Here is a 14,903-nt window from a genome sequence, read left to right on the forward strand (position 1 = left end):
CCACCTTAGGTGTATGTGGCTGGCGCCTTAGCCACTTGAGCCACAGGCGCCAAGCCGCCCGGCTAGTTTTGTTGTTGTTGTTGTTGTTGCAGTTTGGCTGGGGCCAGGTTTGAACCTGTCACCCTTGGTATAAAGGGGCCAGTGCCCTACCCACTGAGCCACAGGCACCAAAATGTTTTTTAAAGGTTTGAAGATCATCAGCAGCAGCTTGAATACCTGATAAAAGCTTTGGATCCTTTACATAGAAAAACCAACATACATCAGTAGTTCTTAACTGGGGATGAGCCTGCCCCTCCCTCTCACACAGGGTACATTTGGCAATGTCTGGTAACATTTCTGGTTGTCACAATTGGCAGGGGGAGGTGCTATTGGCATCTAGTGGGTAGAGGTCAAGGATGCTGCTAAACATTGCACAAGGTACAGGACAGCTCCTCAAAACAAAGAATTATCTGGCCCCCAAATGTCCAAAGTTCCATGTTTGAGAAATGTGGTGTATTAATATATACACAGGTATATCATGTTTGGCATCGTTGAGGGTAGTTCATAGATTCTTGTAAAGCCCATGTCTGCCACTTAGATGAAGCTCTGCTAGATTGGAGCATCTCTTTCTTTGTTTCCTTTTCTAAAATCACATTGCTCTATGATCCCACACTCCCCAGTCTATAATAGAGTTCTCTCTTGGGTCCCCTGTCCTACCGTCTGATTCCCCAGAGGCCTGGGCCACTTCTTTTCAGTGGGTAGCCAGGAATCCATCTACCTCAGTTCTCTATAAATGGTAATAAAGATGAAAAATGCAACTCTAGGCTTGAATCCTGGGCCTGTGTATTAATTCCCTGTGGGATCACGGGCAAGTTCATTAACTGCTCTGAACTGGTTTCCTCCTCTGAGAGTGGGAGAGGTACTCACTAGACCTACCTCTTAGATGGTGAGGATGAAATGAGAGGCTTATAGAGAGCTTATCACAGGCTCCACATGGTAAATCTCAACACATGCATTATTATTACGGCTCAGGGGGCAGTGACTTGCTCTGGGAAATGGCAGAGCAGGGACTTAAATCCAGGACTGCGGCTCGGCACCTATAGCTCAACCGGCTAAGGCGCCAGCCACATACACCTAAGGTGGCGGGTTCGAATCCCCAGCCCGGACCTGCCAAACAACAATGACGGCTGCAACCAAAAAATAGCCGGGCGTTGTGGCGGGCGCCTGTAGTCCCAGCTACTTGGGAGGCGGAGGCAGAAGACTCACTTGAGCCCAGGAGTTGGAGGTTGCTGTGAGCTGTAATGCCATGGCACTCTACCCAGGAGGACAGCTTGAGGCTCTGTCTCAAAAAAAAAAAAAAAAAAATCCAGGACTGCATGACTCCAAAGCAGATGTAATTAGCGAACTCTAGAGTTTCCTTTTTCTATAAAGGAAGTCAATTGTGTCCATCTCACAGACTTACTAGATGAGCATATAAAGTGTCTGGTACATAGTAGGCCCTTTAAATACAGCTTGTTGGGCCAGGTGTGGGAGCTCACATCTGTGATCCCAGCCCTTTGGGAAACTAAGGTGAGAAGATTGCTTGGGGCCAAGAGTTGGAGCCCAGCCTGGGCAACAGAGCAAGACCTCATCTCTACAAAAATAAAAAATTTAACCCAGTGTGATGGTGCATGTTTGTAGTCCCAGCTATTTGGGAAGCTGAGGTGGAAGGATGCTTGAGTCCAGGAGTTCGGGGCTGCAGAGAGTTATCAGTGTGTCATTGCACTCCAGCCTGGGTGACAGAGTGAGACCCTGTCTCTAAAAAAAAGTAAATAAAAATAAAGTAAATATAGCTTGTTGAATTGTTATCATTGATCTTCCCAAATAAGGCTTTGAATAAGGTAAATATAAACCCTATCCCACAACAGCTGGCTGGAAGAGGGAGGGAGGGAGGCTGCCGGTTATGGCTTAAGTCTGATGACTGAGACTGAGGCTTTCAACACATGGAGCAAGGCTAGAGAACTCAAAGGCTCCTAGAGATCCTTTCCCCCCCCCTCACATTGCCCCAATTTGCAGTTGAAGAAACCAACACCCAGAGAGGGGAAAGCGTTCACTCCAGGTTAGCCCACAAGATCCTGGTCTCCTGATTCCAAGTTGGAATCATGATCCTGGACTCCAAAATTAATAGCAATCACTGCCATCTGCTGAGGACTGACAGCATACATGGTACTAAGCATTTTATGTGTTTCATCTCATTTTATCTTGACATCAATTTAAGGCAAAGGGCCCTTTTGTACAGCCGAGGAAACAAAACCAGAGTGCTGAGACATTTGCCTGAGGCCCTGGAGGAAGAATGTGAAGCCGTGCCTACTGACTTCCAGATGCTACAAACTCTCCCCTTTACTACCCTGAAGATTTGGCCTGTACAAGACAGGAGGTGGCCCGGTGGAATTCCCCAGTTCCTGCCTAGCAGAGTCCACTCCTTCTCCCCCTACATGGAGCAGGGAGAGGAAGCTGAGTCAAGGAAGGCTTTCAGGGAGGGGAAAAGAGGATGGAGCCTGCGGTATGGGGGCAGGGAAGGGGAGGTCACTATATTCAGAAAGAGGTCTCAGGGGGTCTTCCACCCCTTTCCCTTGGCTGAGCACTTGGGGCTTTGAGATCAAGGGCTAGGGGAGTTCTTCAGCTCACCCTTCTCCCTCCCTTTCATACAGTTCCCACAAGCTCTGCAGTTTGCAAAACCCAACCCCTCCCTTGAGGGCCTGTGGTTTCCTGTGGGTCTGGGGTCCTGCCTGATTTGGCAGTGGAGACTGTGGCAGTGGGGACAGGAGGACATGGTGTAAGCTTTTTCTTTGCCTTCTCATGCTGGGGCTGCCCAACACACACACACACACACACACACACACACACACCCTGAGTCAGCACCCGCCTGGCGGGGAGGGGTGGGGTCACAGTTAGCAGCGCCTCTTTAAAGCACCCACCAGGGCAGCTGTGACCAGACACTGCTACCCTCACCATGAGTTCCTGGCCGCCCCTGGTCCTGGCACTTCTGGTGCTGGGTTGCTGCTCTGTGGCCCCCAGACCACACCAACCCACCTTTGTGGTCTTCCCCAGGGACCTGAAAAGCAATCTCACTGACAGGCAGCTGGCAGAGGTAGGCAAATGCTCCAGTCGAGGGAGGGCTGGCTAAGGAGGCGTTTAATGTCCCAGAGAGGGCATGGGGCCTCAGAAGAGATGCTTTAGGGGTGTGTTGGCAGTGATGGGCATATCTGGAGAATAGAGGTGTTTATGTTTAGGTGCTGGGGTCCTGTGGAGGCTCTGAGAATTGATGGCTAGGAATGGGTCATGGGGGTTTCCAAGGTGGGAAATGGGAAATGGCATGGAGTGGGGGAGGCAATGGGAGGTCCTGGGGTGGGCTTGGGCTGGGGGTGAACAGGGGCTGAACCCTAGGGGGCTGGCAGGTAGGCATGGGCCACAGGCATCCAAGGGTAGGAAGGAGCTGAGGATAACTAAGGGAGGGAAGATGCTTGGGTGGGCAGAAATCACTGGGGTCCTGGGTCTAATGATTTGTTGTTAAGTTCCTGAGTGCCTCGAGGGATGAAGTCCTGGCCCAGTAGGGCAGAGAAAGGGGGTCAGGATTCTAGGGTGTCTCCGTCCCTCCATCCACAGGAATACTTGTACCGTTATGGTTACACTCGCGTGGCTGAGATGCACGGGGAAACGCTGTCCCTGAGGTCCTCGCTGCTGATGCTCCAGAAGCGCCTGTCCCTGCCTCAGACGGGTGAGCTGGACAGCACCACCCTGGAGGCTATGCGTACCCCACGCTGCGGAGTCCCAGACATGGGTAAATTCCAAACCTTCGAAGGTGACCTCAAGTGGCACCACCACAACATCACATACTGGTGAGCAGCTGGGCCCCCAGGGGTAATGGGGTTGGATGAGTAGGCTGGTGCCTGTGACATGGCAGTGGACATGTCCTGTCTCAGGTCCCCAAGTTTCACTACTTCACGTGGAATCTGGAGCGAGTGGCTGCACCTCTGAGCCCCTATTTCCCCCTTGCGGAAATGGGCTTCGCACTCCAAGTTCTTCTGTCAACGCTGTTGAAGGGGGTCCAAAAAGAAAAAGTGCGCCTGAAGCGCTTTATAGATGAAAGTGTGGACTGCAGGAAAAGTCGCGTACGCTGAAGTCTCTAAGACTTGGGGCGTCCCTGCTGTCCCGCTGCGGCCCCTTACTTTGTCCTCGCTCCTTCCTCTTTCCCGTCACAGGATCCAGAACTACTCGGATGACTTGCCGCGCAGCGTGACCGACGACGCCTTTGCCCGCGCCTTCGCGGTGTGGAGTGCGGTAACGCCACTCACCTTCACTCGCGTGTACGGCCGGGAAGCCGACATCGTCATCCAGTTTGGTGTTGCGGGTGAGAACGCGCGAGAGTGGGGGAAAGCCAGGGGTCAGGGGAGGGAGGGTCACAGAGAGGTGGAGGAGTCAATGGCCCTGGCTTTCTCTTGCCTGCTCCAGCAGTCTGGCTGCCGCTTGCCACAAAGTACCAGCTCCTGCCGGGCAGGGCACAGCGCCTGGGCGCAAGACTTAGATTTCAATCTGCGCTCAGTTGGCGTCCTTGAGCAGCGCACAATCTGCGCAACAGTACTCAGCTGATTCCCTCCACCTGCCTCTTCAGAGCACGGAGACGGATATCCCTTCGATGGGAAGGACGGGCTCCTGGCACACGCCTTTCCTCCTGGCCCAGGCATTCAGGGAGACGCCCACTTCGATGACGAAGAGTTGTGGTCTCTGGGCAAGGGCGTTGGTGAGCTCCTGAGCCGCTCTGAGCCCCCTGATTCCCCTCTCCTTTAACGCCCATCACCAGCTGCCCTGACCCTGGTCCTCCTCTCCCCCTCCCCACCCAGTGGTTAAGACCTACTACGGAAATGCAGATGGCGCCCCCTGCCACTTCCCCTTCACCTTCGAGGGTCGCTCCTACTCTGCCTGCACCACGGATGGTCGCTCCGATGACACACCCTGGTGCAGTACCACGGCCAACTATGACACTGACCGCCGGTTTGGCTTCTGCCCCAGCGAGAGTGAGTGTAGGGGCCTGGCGTGGGGTGAGGGAGCCCACCACTCTTCATGGTCCAGAACCCTGGGTTCTAATCCCAGCTCTGCCACTAGTGCTGTGTAACCTGCAATTCATTCTCCCTCACTCTGGGTCCAGTTTTCCCATCTAAGAAATAAGGAAAGGAGGGATGAACTTCAGACAGCTCGTGAGTTAAAGGAGGGGGTGCACTTGGGGGTAATAGTATGGGTCATTCCAGGACTCTACACCCAGGACGGCAATGCGGACGGGAAACCCTGCCACTTTCCGTTTATCTTCGAGGGCAAATCTTACAGTGCCTGCACCACGGCTGGTCGCTCTGACGGCTACCGATGGTGCGCCACCACCGGCAACTACGATCAGGACAAGCTCTATGGCTTCTGCCCCAGCCGAGGTACCTCCGCCCAGCCTCCCAGACTCAGCCCTGCCCCCTCATCCCACGTTGGTCGCCGAAACATGGCTCTTCCGCCTATCAGTTTGTCTCTCCACTCTCATTAGTCCTTAGGACACCCATGACTCCGCCCACATCTCCAGATCCCCCGCCCCTGACTTCCAATTGCCCCCGCCCCATCCTCCAAGGATGCTCAGCCTGCTGCTTCTCGTAGGTCTGGTGTTCTAGGCTCCCCCGACTAGTCTTACTCCGATCTCCGTCGTGCTCCATAGCGGCTCCTAGACTTTTAAAATAGTCCACCAGGGACCGGGCACAGTGGCTCACGCCTGTAATCCTAGCACTCTGGGAGGCCGAGGCGTGTGGATTGCTTGAGCTCCTTGACCTGTCCTTGTGGACAGGTTCGAGACCAGCCTGAGCAAGAGCGAGACACCCGCCTCTAAAAATAGCTGGGCGTTGTGGCGGGCACAGTCCTAGCTACTCCGTAGGCTGAGGCAAGAGAATCGCTTGAGCCCAAGAGTCTGAGGTTGCTGTGAGCTGTGACGCTGCAGCACTCTACCAGGGGTGACAAAGTGAGACTCTGTCTCAAAAAAAAAAAAAATAGCCCCTAAGGATTCTATCCCTTGTTGTTTGGCGGGTCCCTGACTCCTCATTGGACCCACACCCCTGGCTCACTCAAAGCCCTGGGTCTTTCCAGTCGACTCCACTGTGATTGGGGGCAATGCGGCGGGGGAGTTGTGCGTCTTTCCCTTCGTTTTCCTGGGCAAGGAGTACTCGACCTGTACCAGCGAGGGCCGTACAGATGGGCGTCTCTGGTGCGCCACCACCTCAAACTTCGACACCGACAGGAAGTGGGGCTTCTGCCCAGACCAAGGTGCGCGGGGTTCTGAGGCCACAGCAGTGATGGTGGTGGGTGGCCAGGGCTGGGGGCTCTGCCTGACGCTCACGTCTCCGGCTTCCTTTTCACTACAGGATACAGCCTCTTTCTCGTGGCAGCGCACGAGTTTGGCCACGCGCTGGGCTTAGATCATTCGTCAGTGCCAGAGGCGCTCATGTACCCCATGTACCGCTTCACTGAGGAGCCCCCCCTGCACGCGGACGACGTGAATGGCGTCCAGCATCTCTATGGTGAGGTCTTGGAGCAAGGATGGGAGGAGGAGAGGGAAGGGCATGGCTGGCATACTATAGAAGAATGGGGGAAGGTGGTCTGGGGGATGCAGAAGAGTTAGGACAGCAACGTCTATCTGGATGTAGAGCCCGCGTCCAGACGCGCTGCATGGTCAATGCTTAGAGATGGTGATAAAAAATGCAGCCTCTAGAGAGATAGACATGGGTTTAAAAGCCAGTCCAGCCTCTTCAAGTCACAAGTGGCTCCAACATCTGGAGAAGGAGAGTGTGTGCCAGAGGGGTGCTCACAGGCTTTAACAGCAGATGTTCCATGGGCACAGAAATATGCGGGAATAGAGTGTGTCTCATCGTGTCTCTTTAGGTCCTGGCCCTGCACCTGATCCACGGCCTCCAGCCACCACTACACCTGAACCTCAGCCCACAGCCCCCATGACAGTCTGCCCCACCGGACCCCCAACTGCCTACCCCTCAGAGCGCCCCACAACAGGCCCCACAGGCCCTCCATCAGCTGGCCCCACAGGTCCCCCCACTGCCGGCCCTACTGAGGCCCCTACTGTGTCTTTGGATCCTGCTGATGATGCCTGCAACGTGAATATCTTCGACGCCATCGTGGAAATAGGAAACCGTCTGCATTTCTTCAAGGATGGGTGAGGAGGCAGGGACGTGTGGATGAGGGAGGGGGTTGGAGGAGAAACTCCGGCCCTTCCCACCCAAGGCCCTCGGTTCAAGGTTCAGTGCCGGGTCTTTCCCTTCTCTCGTCCTTAGGAGATACTGGCGATTCTCTGACAGCAGGGGGCGCCGGCTGCAAGGCCCTTTTCTTATTGCCAACACGTGGCCCGCTCTGCCCCCCAAGCTGGACTCTGGCTTTGAAGAGCCACTCACCAAGAAGATTTTCTTCTTCTCTGGTTAGTTTCTTTCTCCCTCGCCGCCCTCTCAATCCCCGTAAGTAGAGACCAACGATAATTTAGAAAGCATCTTGTGCGTAATAGAAAAAGGCGTCCCCTGGCGGATGCAATTTAGCAAATTTACCGGGGCCGAATTCCAGGACCTCTCCTCACCACGCCCTTGCACAATCATGCCCAGAGGCTCTACTTCTTGGGTACTGAGACTACGGGCACGCTGGTCTAGGAAAGGGCTCGCTGGGATCTTCCTCTTCACACTTAAGGAGAATGTGTACCACCTCTGGTCCCCCAGCCCGACGTGACCCTTCTCCCCTGCAGGGCGCCAAGTGTGGGTTTATACAGGCGGGTCGGTGCTGGGCCCAAGGCGTCTGGACAAGCTGGGCCTGGGCTCAGAGGTGGCCCACGTCACTGGGGCCCTCCCGCGCGCTGCGGGTAAGGTGCTCCTGTTCAGCGGGCAGCACTTCTGGAGGTGAGAGCCACTCGGCCGCCGGCAGGGGGAGCCCGGGCGCCATACACCCGCCCACTGGCTCAGCACCTGTCTCTTCGCCTCCTTCCTGCAGGTTCGACGTAAAGACGCAGATGGTGGATCCCAGGAGCGCCACGGCCGTGGATCAGATGTTCCCCGGGGTGCCCTTGAATACGCACGACATCTTCCAGTACCGAGGTGAGGGTTGAGGACGTGGGCAGGGGAGGGTCACTTCATGAGACATCATCCTAGGCAACTCTGCCTTAGTGACTGGTCAAATCCTGGGCGAGAAGGAAGAGCCCTTGGAGATTAAGGCAAATACCCCAGCACAGATAAGATCGCTATAGAGGCAGAGACCTTTCCTAGGTCATACAGGGAGTCAAAGGCACGACTGGGACTAGGAACCAGATTTCTTGCCTCCCCAGTTGGGAGCTGTTTCTCTCTCCAGTCCAGGACACAGGTGATTTGCATGGAGGGTCATTCTTTTATTAGACAATAGTCATCAAGTGCCTATAATGTGCCAGGTCCGGTGCTGCCACTGGGGATACAGGAAGAGATGAGACAGTTCATAGCTCTCTGTGTCTTTGGGCAAGTCGCTGCTACTCTTGGGGCCTCAGTTTCTCCATCTGTAAAATGGGGACGATAGCTGGAATTATACTTGCTTCTCTTTCTCACCATTCACATTCAATCAGTTGACAAGATCTGTTTATCACCAAAATCTTTTTTGAATCTCTCATTTTGTTGCCATCACTTATGCGAACACCCCAGTCCAGACCATACTGGTTGTTCTATACCTTTATTGTATTCCCAGAGATTAGGGAGAGGGTAAGAGTGGTGGGAAATGATCTTGGAAGTGACCCCAGACCTATTTCAAGGTCAGAGAAAGTAGTTATCTGCTCCCCCTCTATCCACTCCCCCTTCATGTTCTTGTCTTCTGTGCTGCTCCTGTCATTTACTCTGCTCCACCCACGCTGGCTGCTCTTTGAACAGATCAAGGTCATTCCTAGCTTAGGGCTTTTGTACCAGTTGTTCCCTCTATTTGGGAGGCTTCCCCCCCCCTAGATTGTCACTGGGTTGCCTTCCTCTCATCCTTCAGGTCTCAATATTAGTGCCGTCATTTTACAGAGAAACCTTCTCTGATCCTCATTATCTGTTCACTCACTTGTTTTTATTTCCTCCATAGCTTTCTACATTTTCAAAACCAATCTCACTTATTTAATGTGTTTGCTTGTTAATCACCTGTCTTGCTTTATAAGAGTGTAAGCATCAAAAGAATTGAGATCATGTCTCTCTCTATATTTTTTCGCTTTATCCCTAGTGCCTTGAACAAAGCACATAGTAGGTCCTCAATAAATACTTGTTGAATGAATAAATGGATTTCTCAATGAAATTGTTCTGCGTGTTACGATACATCATCCATCCACTTATTTGTTAGATTAGTCACAAAATGTATATGGAGTAATTACTGTGCACCAGGGTTTGTGCTAGTGATTTGGGCATCGAAGTCTGTGCCCTCCAGCATCTATAGGCAGGTAGGTGAGATGGAGGTGTCATGTGAAAACCTTGGAAAGTTCAAGAAAGGGCAGGAGGGGCTCGGCGCCTGTGGCTCAAGTGGCTAAGGCGCCAGCCACATACACCTAAGGTGGTGGGTTCGAATCTAGCCTGGGCCCACCAAAACAACAATGATGGCTGTAACCAAAAAATAGCTGGGCGTTGTGGCAGGTGCTTGTGGTCCCAGCTACTTGGGAGGCTGAGGCAGGAGACTCACTTGAGCCCAGGAGTTGGAGGTTGCTGGGAGCTGTGATGCCACGGCACTCTACCCAGGGGGATAGCATGAGGCTCTGTAAAAAAAAAAAAAGAAAGAAAGAAAGAAAGGGCAGGAGGGAAAGATCTTGTTCCTATTTCTGTATACGTATGTGGGAGAATTGGAATGACCCCTCTTATGCCTACCTTTCCCCTGCAGAGAAAGCCTACTTCTGTCAGGATCGCTTCTACTGGCGTGTGAGTTCCCGAAGTGAGGTGAATCAGGTGGACTTCGTGGGCTATGTGACCTATGACATCCTGCAGTGCCCTGAGGAGTAGGGCTTCCAGCCTGGTTCAACAGAGTAGTATGGGTCTCTACAAAGGTTATTCCTGATGGAGAAGGAGCCAGTTTGCTGGATACAAACTGGTATTTGGTTCTGGAGGTCAGAGAGGAGTGGAGGTGGGCTGGGCCCTCTCTTCCCACCTTCCTTTTTTGTTGGAACGTTTCTAATAAATTTGGATTCTCTAACTTTTAGGAGATTTCATGTGGGCACATATGCACATTGTATGCACAGTTGTGTATTTAACTGCTTACTAGGTGGCCAAGCAGTGTTCTAGGCACGTCATCAATATTCACATAGTCAATCCTTCCAGTTAGGAAGGTCTCATGTGATTTCTGGTTTTATGGTTGAAGAAATGATCAACACATTTATTATTCACTAATCAAACATTTATTGAGCCCCTCCATGAAGCAAGGCCTTGGGCTGGCACTAGGGCTAGAGAAATGAATTGGACTAAGGGCCTCTCAGTGGTCCTCAAACTTTGGAGTGCACAAGAGTGCCCTTGAAGCTTGCTTAAGGCACAGACTCCAGGCTGTACCCCGGAGAGTCCAACCAGATACAAGGGTAATTCTGTGGCTGATGAGAGTGGGATTATGCTTGGGGATCGTGGAATGTGTGATCCTTTATTCTATAATAATGGTGTGTGTGTGTGAGAGATTCTTTGTGTTGAGGTCAGGGAATGTTTCCTAGCCAAGATGACATCTGAACTGGAACTGAATCAGGAAGGATGAACAGGAGCTTCTTCTTGTGCAAGTGGGACAGCCTTCTTAGAGGGTAAATTGCTGAAACCCATTAAACCTAAATATATACGTGCTTTCTCATCCTCACACACGTGTGCACCAATCATAGAAAGAAGTTGATTGTAGCATTGTTTGTATAGTGAGAAACTTATAACAACCTAGGTGCCTTGGAGTAAGAGAGTGAATAAATAAAACATGGCTCATATACACACTGATAGTAGTGACTCTCTGTACAGCACTACATGCCAGGGATGATCTCATATGCTTTATGTATGTTAAAACAACCCAGGGCAGTGCCTGTGGCTCAGCGGGTGGGGCGCTGGCCCCATATACTGAGGGTGGTAGGTTCAAACCCGGCCCCAGCCAGCTAAAAAAGCAGTGGCAACTGTAGCAAAAAATAGCATTGTAGCGGGCGCCTGTAGTCCCAGATACTCAGGAGGCTGAGACAAGAGAATCACTTAAGCCCAAAAGAATTGGAGATTGCTGTGAGCTGTGACGCCACAGCACTTTACCGAGGGCAACAGAGTGAGACTCTGTCTCAAAACAAACAAACAAAACAACCCAATGACAAAGGGATCATTATTACCTTACGGGTACCATTACTATTTCCACCACCAATCCCCTGTTTTACAGTTGAAGAAACTAAGGCACAGAGAAGTATACGATTCACCCAAAGTCTCATAGCTCGTGAGTGGAAGATAGTGGAATTTGCATGCAGGCTCTTGGTGCAGACGCTGGAAGAGAGAAAGAAGCAGGTGTTTGGGGAACTGCAAATGGCTGAGAACAGGAGGGTAGGAAAGTGGTGGGTGGAGGAGAGGTGAGCAGAGAGGATTCTGCAATGGTTGAGGTGGAAGTGACGGTCTGATGAGAGAAGATTCAAATAACAGGCTAGGGTGGACATGACCTCACAGGACAGCAGAGGGACTTGACTGAAAGGCTGGGGTGGCGAGTGAAGGGGATGGGCTTAATCAGATCTGGTCATCTTTTGGATCTGGAGTTCAGGTGGGCATTTAAGGCATTCAGAGAACTGCCTGCTGAGTTTTCCTTGGGAGGAATCCCTTTTCCCCAACTCATCTGTTTCTTTCTTCTTCTTCTTTTTTTCCCAATCATCCAAGGACACAGGAGTAACTCATCTGTTTTTTGGCTCAAAGCACACCATTCCTGGATTGGTGCACTCTCCCCTAATGAGCACAATGTAAGGGTATATGGCACACCTGGGTATGGGACACAACTACAACAAGGACCTCACCTAACAAATGCAAACATTGTAACCTAATCATTTGTGCCCTCATATTAATCTTAAATTTTTTTTTTTTTTTTTTGAGACAGAGCCTCAAGCTGTCCCCCTGGGTAGAGTGCCGTGGCATTACAGCTCACAGCAACCTCCAACTCCTGGGCTCAAGCGAGTCTCCTGCCTCCGCCTCCCAAGCAGCTGGGACCACAGGCGCCCGCCACAACGCCCGGTTGCTATTTTTTTTTGGTTGCAGCCATCATTGTTGTTTGGCGGGTCCGGGCTGGGGATTCGAACCCGCCACCTTAGGTATACATGGCTGGCGCCTTAGCCGGTTGAGCTGTAGGCGCCGAGCCTTAATCTTAAATTTAAAAAAAAGGAGAAGAATAATAAACTGCTTGACTATATACTGTGTCAGTCACAAATGCTAAAATAAAGACCCACTCCCATTGGCATACAGACCCTTCTTAACACGCTTATTAAAATCCCTCTTAACCCTGTCCTCCTTTAGATGCTATCCCAGTCTCTACCCTTCCCACCCCGATTCACATGAAGACTTCCCCAAAGCGTCTTCACTCACTGCTTCCACACTTCCCATTCTCCTCTCAACCACTTCCAGCCTGTCTCCCACCCTGCTAACCGCCAGAATCACCCTCTTCAAGGGCACCTATGACCTTCCTGTAGCCAGATGTGACAACCATGCTTCTGTGCTCCTCCTATAACATCTCTCTGCGTACTTAACCCAGTTGATCGTGTTTTTCTTCCTGAAATCTTTTTTTCACTCGGTCTCTGGGACAATCCTTATTCCTGGTTCTCCTCCTACCCCCGGTTGGATTGACCTCTTTCCAGTGACAGAGTACCTTTATGCTCAATCCTTGTAATTCTCTGCTCTGTGGACACTCATTCCCTGTGACCCCCTGTAGCCCACAGCTTTAAATAGCGCTCTCTGTTAAGGACTCTAAAATGTATATCCCCTGCCTTAACCTGTCCCCTGAGCTCCACACTCATATGTTCATCTGTCTACTCCACATTGCTCCTGAGCCGCCAAACAGGAACCTCAACCTAACAGGTCCAAATGGAACTCTTGGCCTGCACTTGCCAAAGAATGGCCCCTGTCAGTCATCACCATTTTTTGTTTTTGAGACAGAGTCTTACTTTGTCATCTTGCTAGAGTGCTGTAGCATCACAGCTCACAGCAACCTCCAACTCCTAGGCTCAAGTGATTCTCCTGCCTCCGCCTCCCTAGTAGCTGGGATTACAGGCGCCTGCCACAATACCCGGCTATTTTTTGGTTGTAGCTGTCATTGTTGTTTGGTGGGCCTGGGCTAGATTTGAACCTGCCAGCTCAGGTGTATGTGGCTGGTGCCTTAGCTGCTTGATCCACAGGCGCTGAGCCACTCCTGGCTATTTTTTATTTAGAGACGAGGTCTTGCTCTGGCTCAGGTTGGTCTTGAACTCCTAAGCTCGGGCAATCCACCCACCTTGGTCTCCCAGGTGCTGGGATTACAGGTGTGAGCCACTGTGCCTGGCCTAGTCAGCACCATTTTACAGTTTTTGGCCGGAGCTGAGTTTGAACCCGCCACCTCCGGCATATGGAGCTGGCGCCCTACTCCTTTGAGCCACAGGCGCCACTCCGTCAGCACCATTTTAATAAAAGACATCATCCATCCTCAATCAAATTAAAAACCTGATCAGTCCTAAAATCTAGGAATCTGTTAATTACATTTCTCATACTAGTACAGAGTTTCTCCTTCACAATTGATATTCTGGGGTGGAAAATTTCTTGCAGGGGAGTGTCCTACACTGTACATCCTAAACTGTATATTGTAGGATGTTTGGTTTCTTCCTTTAGGAGGTGGCAGGATCCATGTCTGGATGCCAGACCCATTCAGGATCAGCCCTCCACTGCTACCATGCATCCCAGTGTGGGGTGAAGGCAGCAAAGTGATGGTGAAGGTACTCTGTCACTGTCTATGACTCCTGGCCAGACAGCCTTGGTAAAAGCCCAGATGGCGTAAGAGGCCTCCAGACCCTACATGTCAGTACCTCTTCAGCTGTGACAACCAAAAATGTCTCTGAACATTGCCAAATATCTCTTGGTGGGCAACACTGCCCCTGGTGGAGGACTACGGCTCTAATAAAATACAAACAAATGCACCTATCCTAAGTGTGTATCTTAACAAATTTTCACAAACACAATTGCATAAGCAGCATCCAGATCAAGAAACAAAGCATTATCAATACTTTAGAGGTGCCTTTGCAATCACTGTATCTTCTCTCCAAGAGTGACTACCATTTTACTCTTCTTTTTTGTAGAGACAGAGTGTTGCTATGGTTGCCCAGTTGGCCTCTGTTTTACTGTTGATGGGCATTGGGGTAGTTCCCAATTTGGGGCTATTGTGAATAGTGTCCCTGTGAACTTCTTCTAAGTGCCTTTTGTTGCACATGGGCAGTCATTTCTTCTGGGCATATAGCTAGGAGTAAAATTTCTGGGTTGAAGGGTATGTGTAGCTTTAGTGACCGAATCATTTTCCAAAGTACTTTTGCCTGTCTAAATTCCCACCAGCAAGCAGTGTATGAGAGTTTTCAGGGTTTCTTCTTGACTCCTCTCACTGTTCCACACCACATCCAATCCACCAGCAAGTCCTGATGGCTCCTCTTCCAAAACTTGCCTGGAATCAGACAACTGCCACCATTCTGGCTATCATCACTTTCCACCTAGGGGTCTATAGGAGCCTCTGAATTAAACTCTCAGCTTCCACATCTGCCCATCTTTGGTCAAGCCTTCACCCAGCTGTCATGGTGATCCTGTTAAAATATAAATTAGATCGGCTCGGCGCCTATAGCTCAACCGGCTAAGGCGCCAGCCACGTACACCTAAGGTGACGGGTTCGAATCCCCAGCCCGGACCCGCCAAACA

At 51.3% G+C, this 14,903-nt stretch overlaps 1 protein-coding gene across 1 annotated transcript; it reads left to right on the top strand.

Annotated features, from left to right (window-relative positions):
- Window positions 1-2,957: 2,957 nt before the first annotated feature.
- MMP9 (matrix metallopeptidase 9) lies at window positions 2,958-10,206 on the top strand. Its single transcript, XM_003787664.2, has 13 exons — window positions 2,958-3,109; window positions 3,625-3,857; window positions 4,221-4,369; window positions 4,631-4,759; window positions 4,860-5,033; window positions 5,265-5,438; window positions 6,130-6,306; window positions 6,405-6,560; window positions 6,922-7,207; window positions 7,326-7,465; window positions 7,781-7,931; window positions 8,023-8,126; window positions 9,892-10,206. The coding sequence occupies exons 1-13, from the start codon at window positions 2,972-2,974 to the stop codon at window positions 10,008-10,010; spliced, it is 2,130 nt and encodes a 709-aa protein (XP_003787712.1). The 5' UTR covers window positions 2,958-2,971; the 3' UTR covers window positions 10,011-10,206.
- The last annotated feature ends 4,697 nt before the right edge of the window (window positions 10,207-14,903 follow it).

This window comes from Otolemur garnettii, unplaced genomic scaffold (assembly GCF_000181295.1).
Source record: "Otolemur garnettii isolate 467f Iridium unplaced genomic scaffold, OtoGar3 scaffold00023, whole genome shotgun sequence".
In the NCBI taxonomy this organism is placed as follows: domain Eukaryota; kingdom Metazoa; phylum Chordata; class Mammalia; order Primates; family Galagidae; genus Otolemur; species Otolemur garnettii.

Excerpts from the sequence above, each read along its gene's own strand:
- MMP9 (XM_003787664.2), top strand. The coding sequence starts at position 2,972 with ATGAGTTCCTGGCCGCCCCTGGTCCTGGCACTTCTGGTGCTGGGTTGC. Across the intron at positions 5,034-5,264 it reads TGGCTTCTGCCCCAGCGAGA|GACTCTACACCCAGGACGGC; the intron begins GTGAGTGTAGGG and ends GGGTCATTCCAG. Across the intron at positions 6,561-6,921 it reads TGGCGTCCAGCATCTCTATG|GTCCTGGCCCTGCACCTGAT; the intron begins GTGAGGTCTTGG and ends GTGTCTCTTTAG.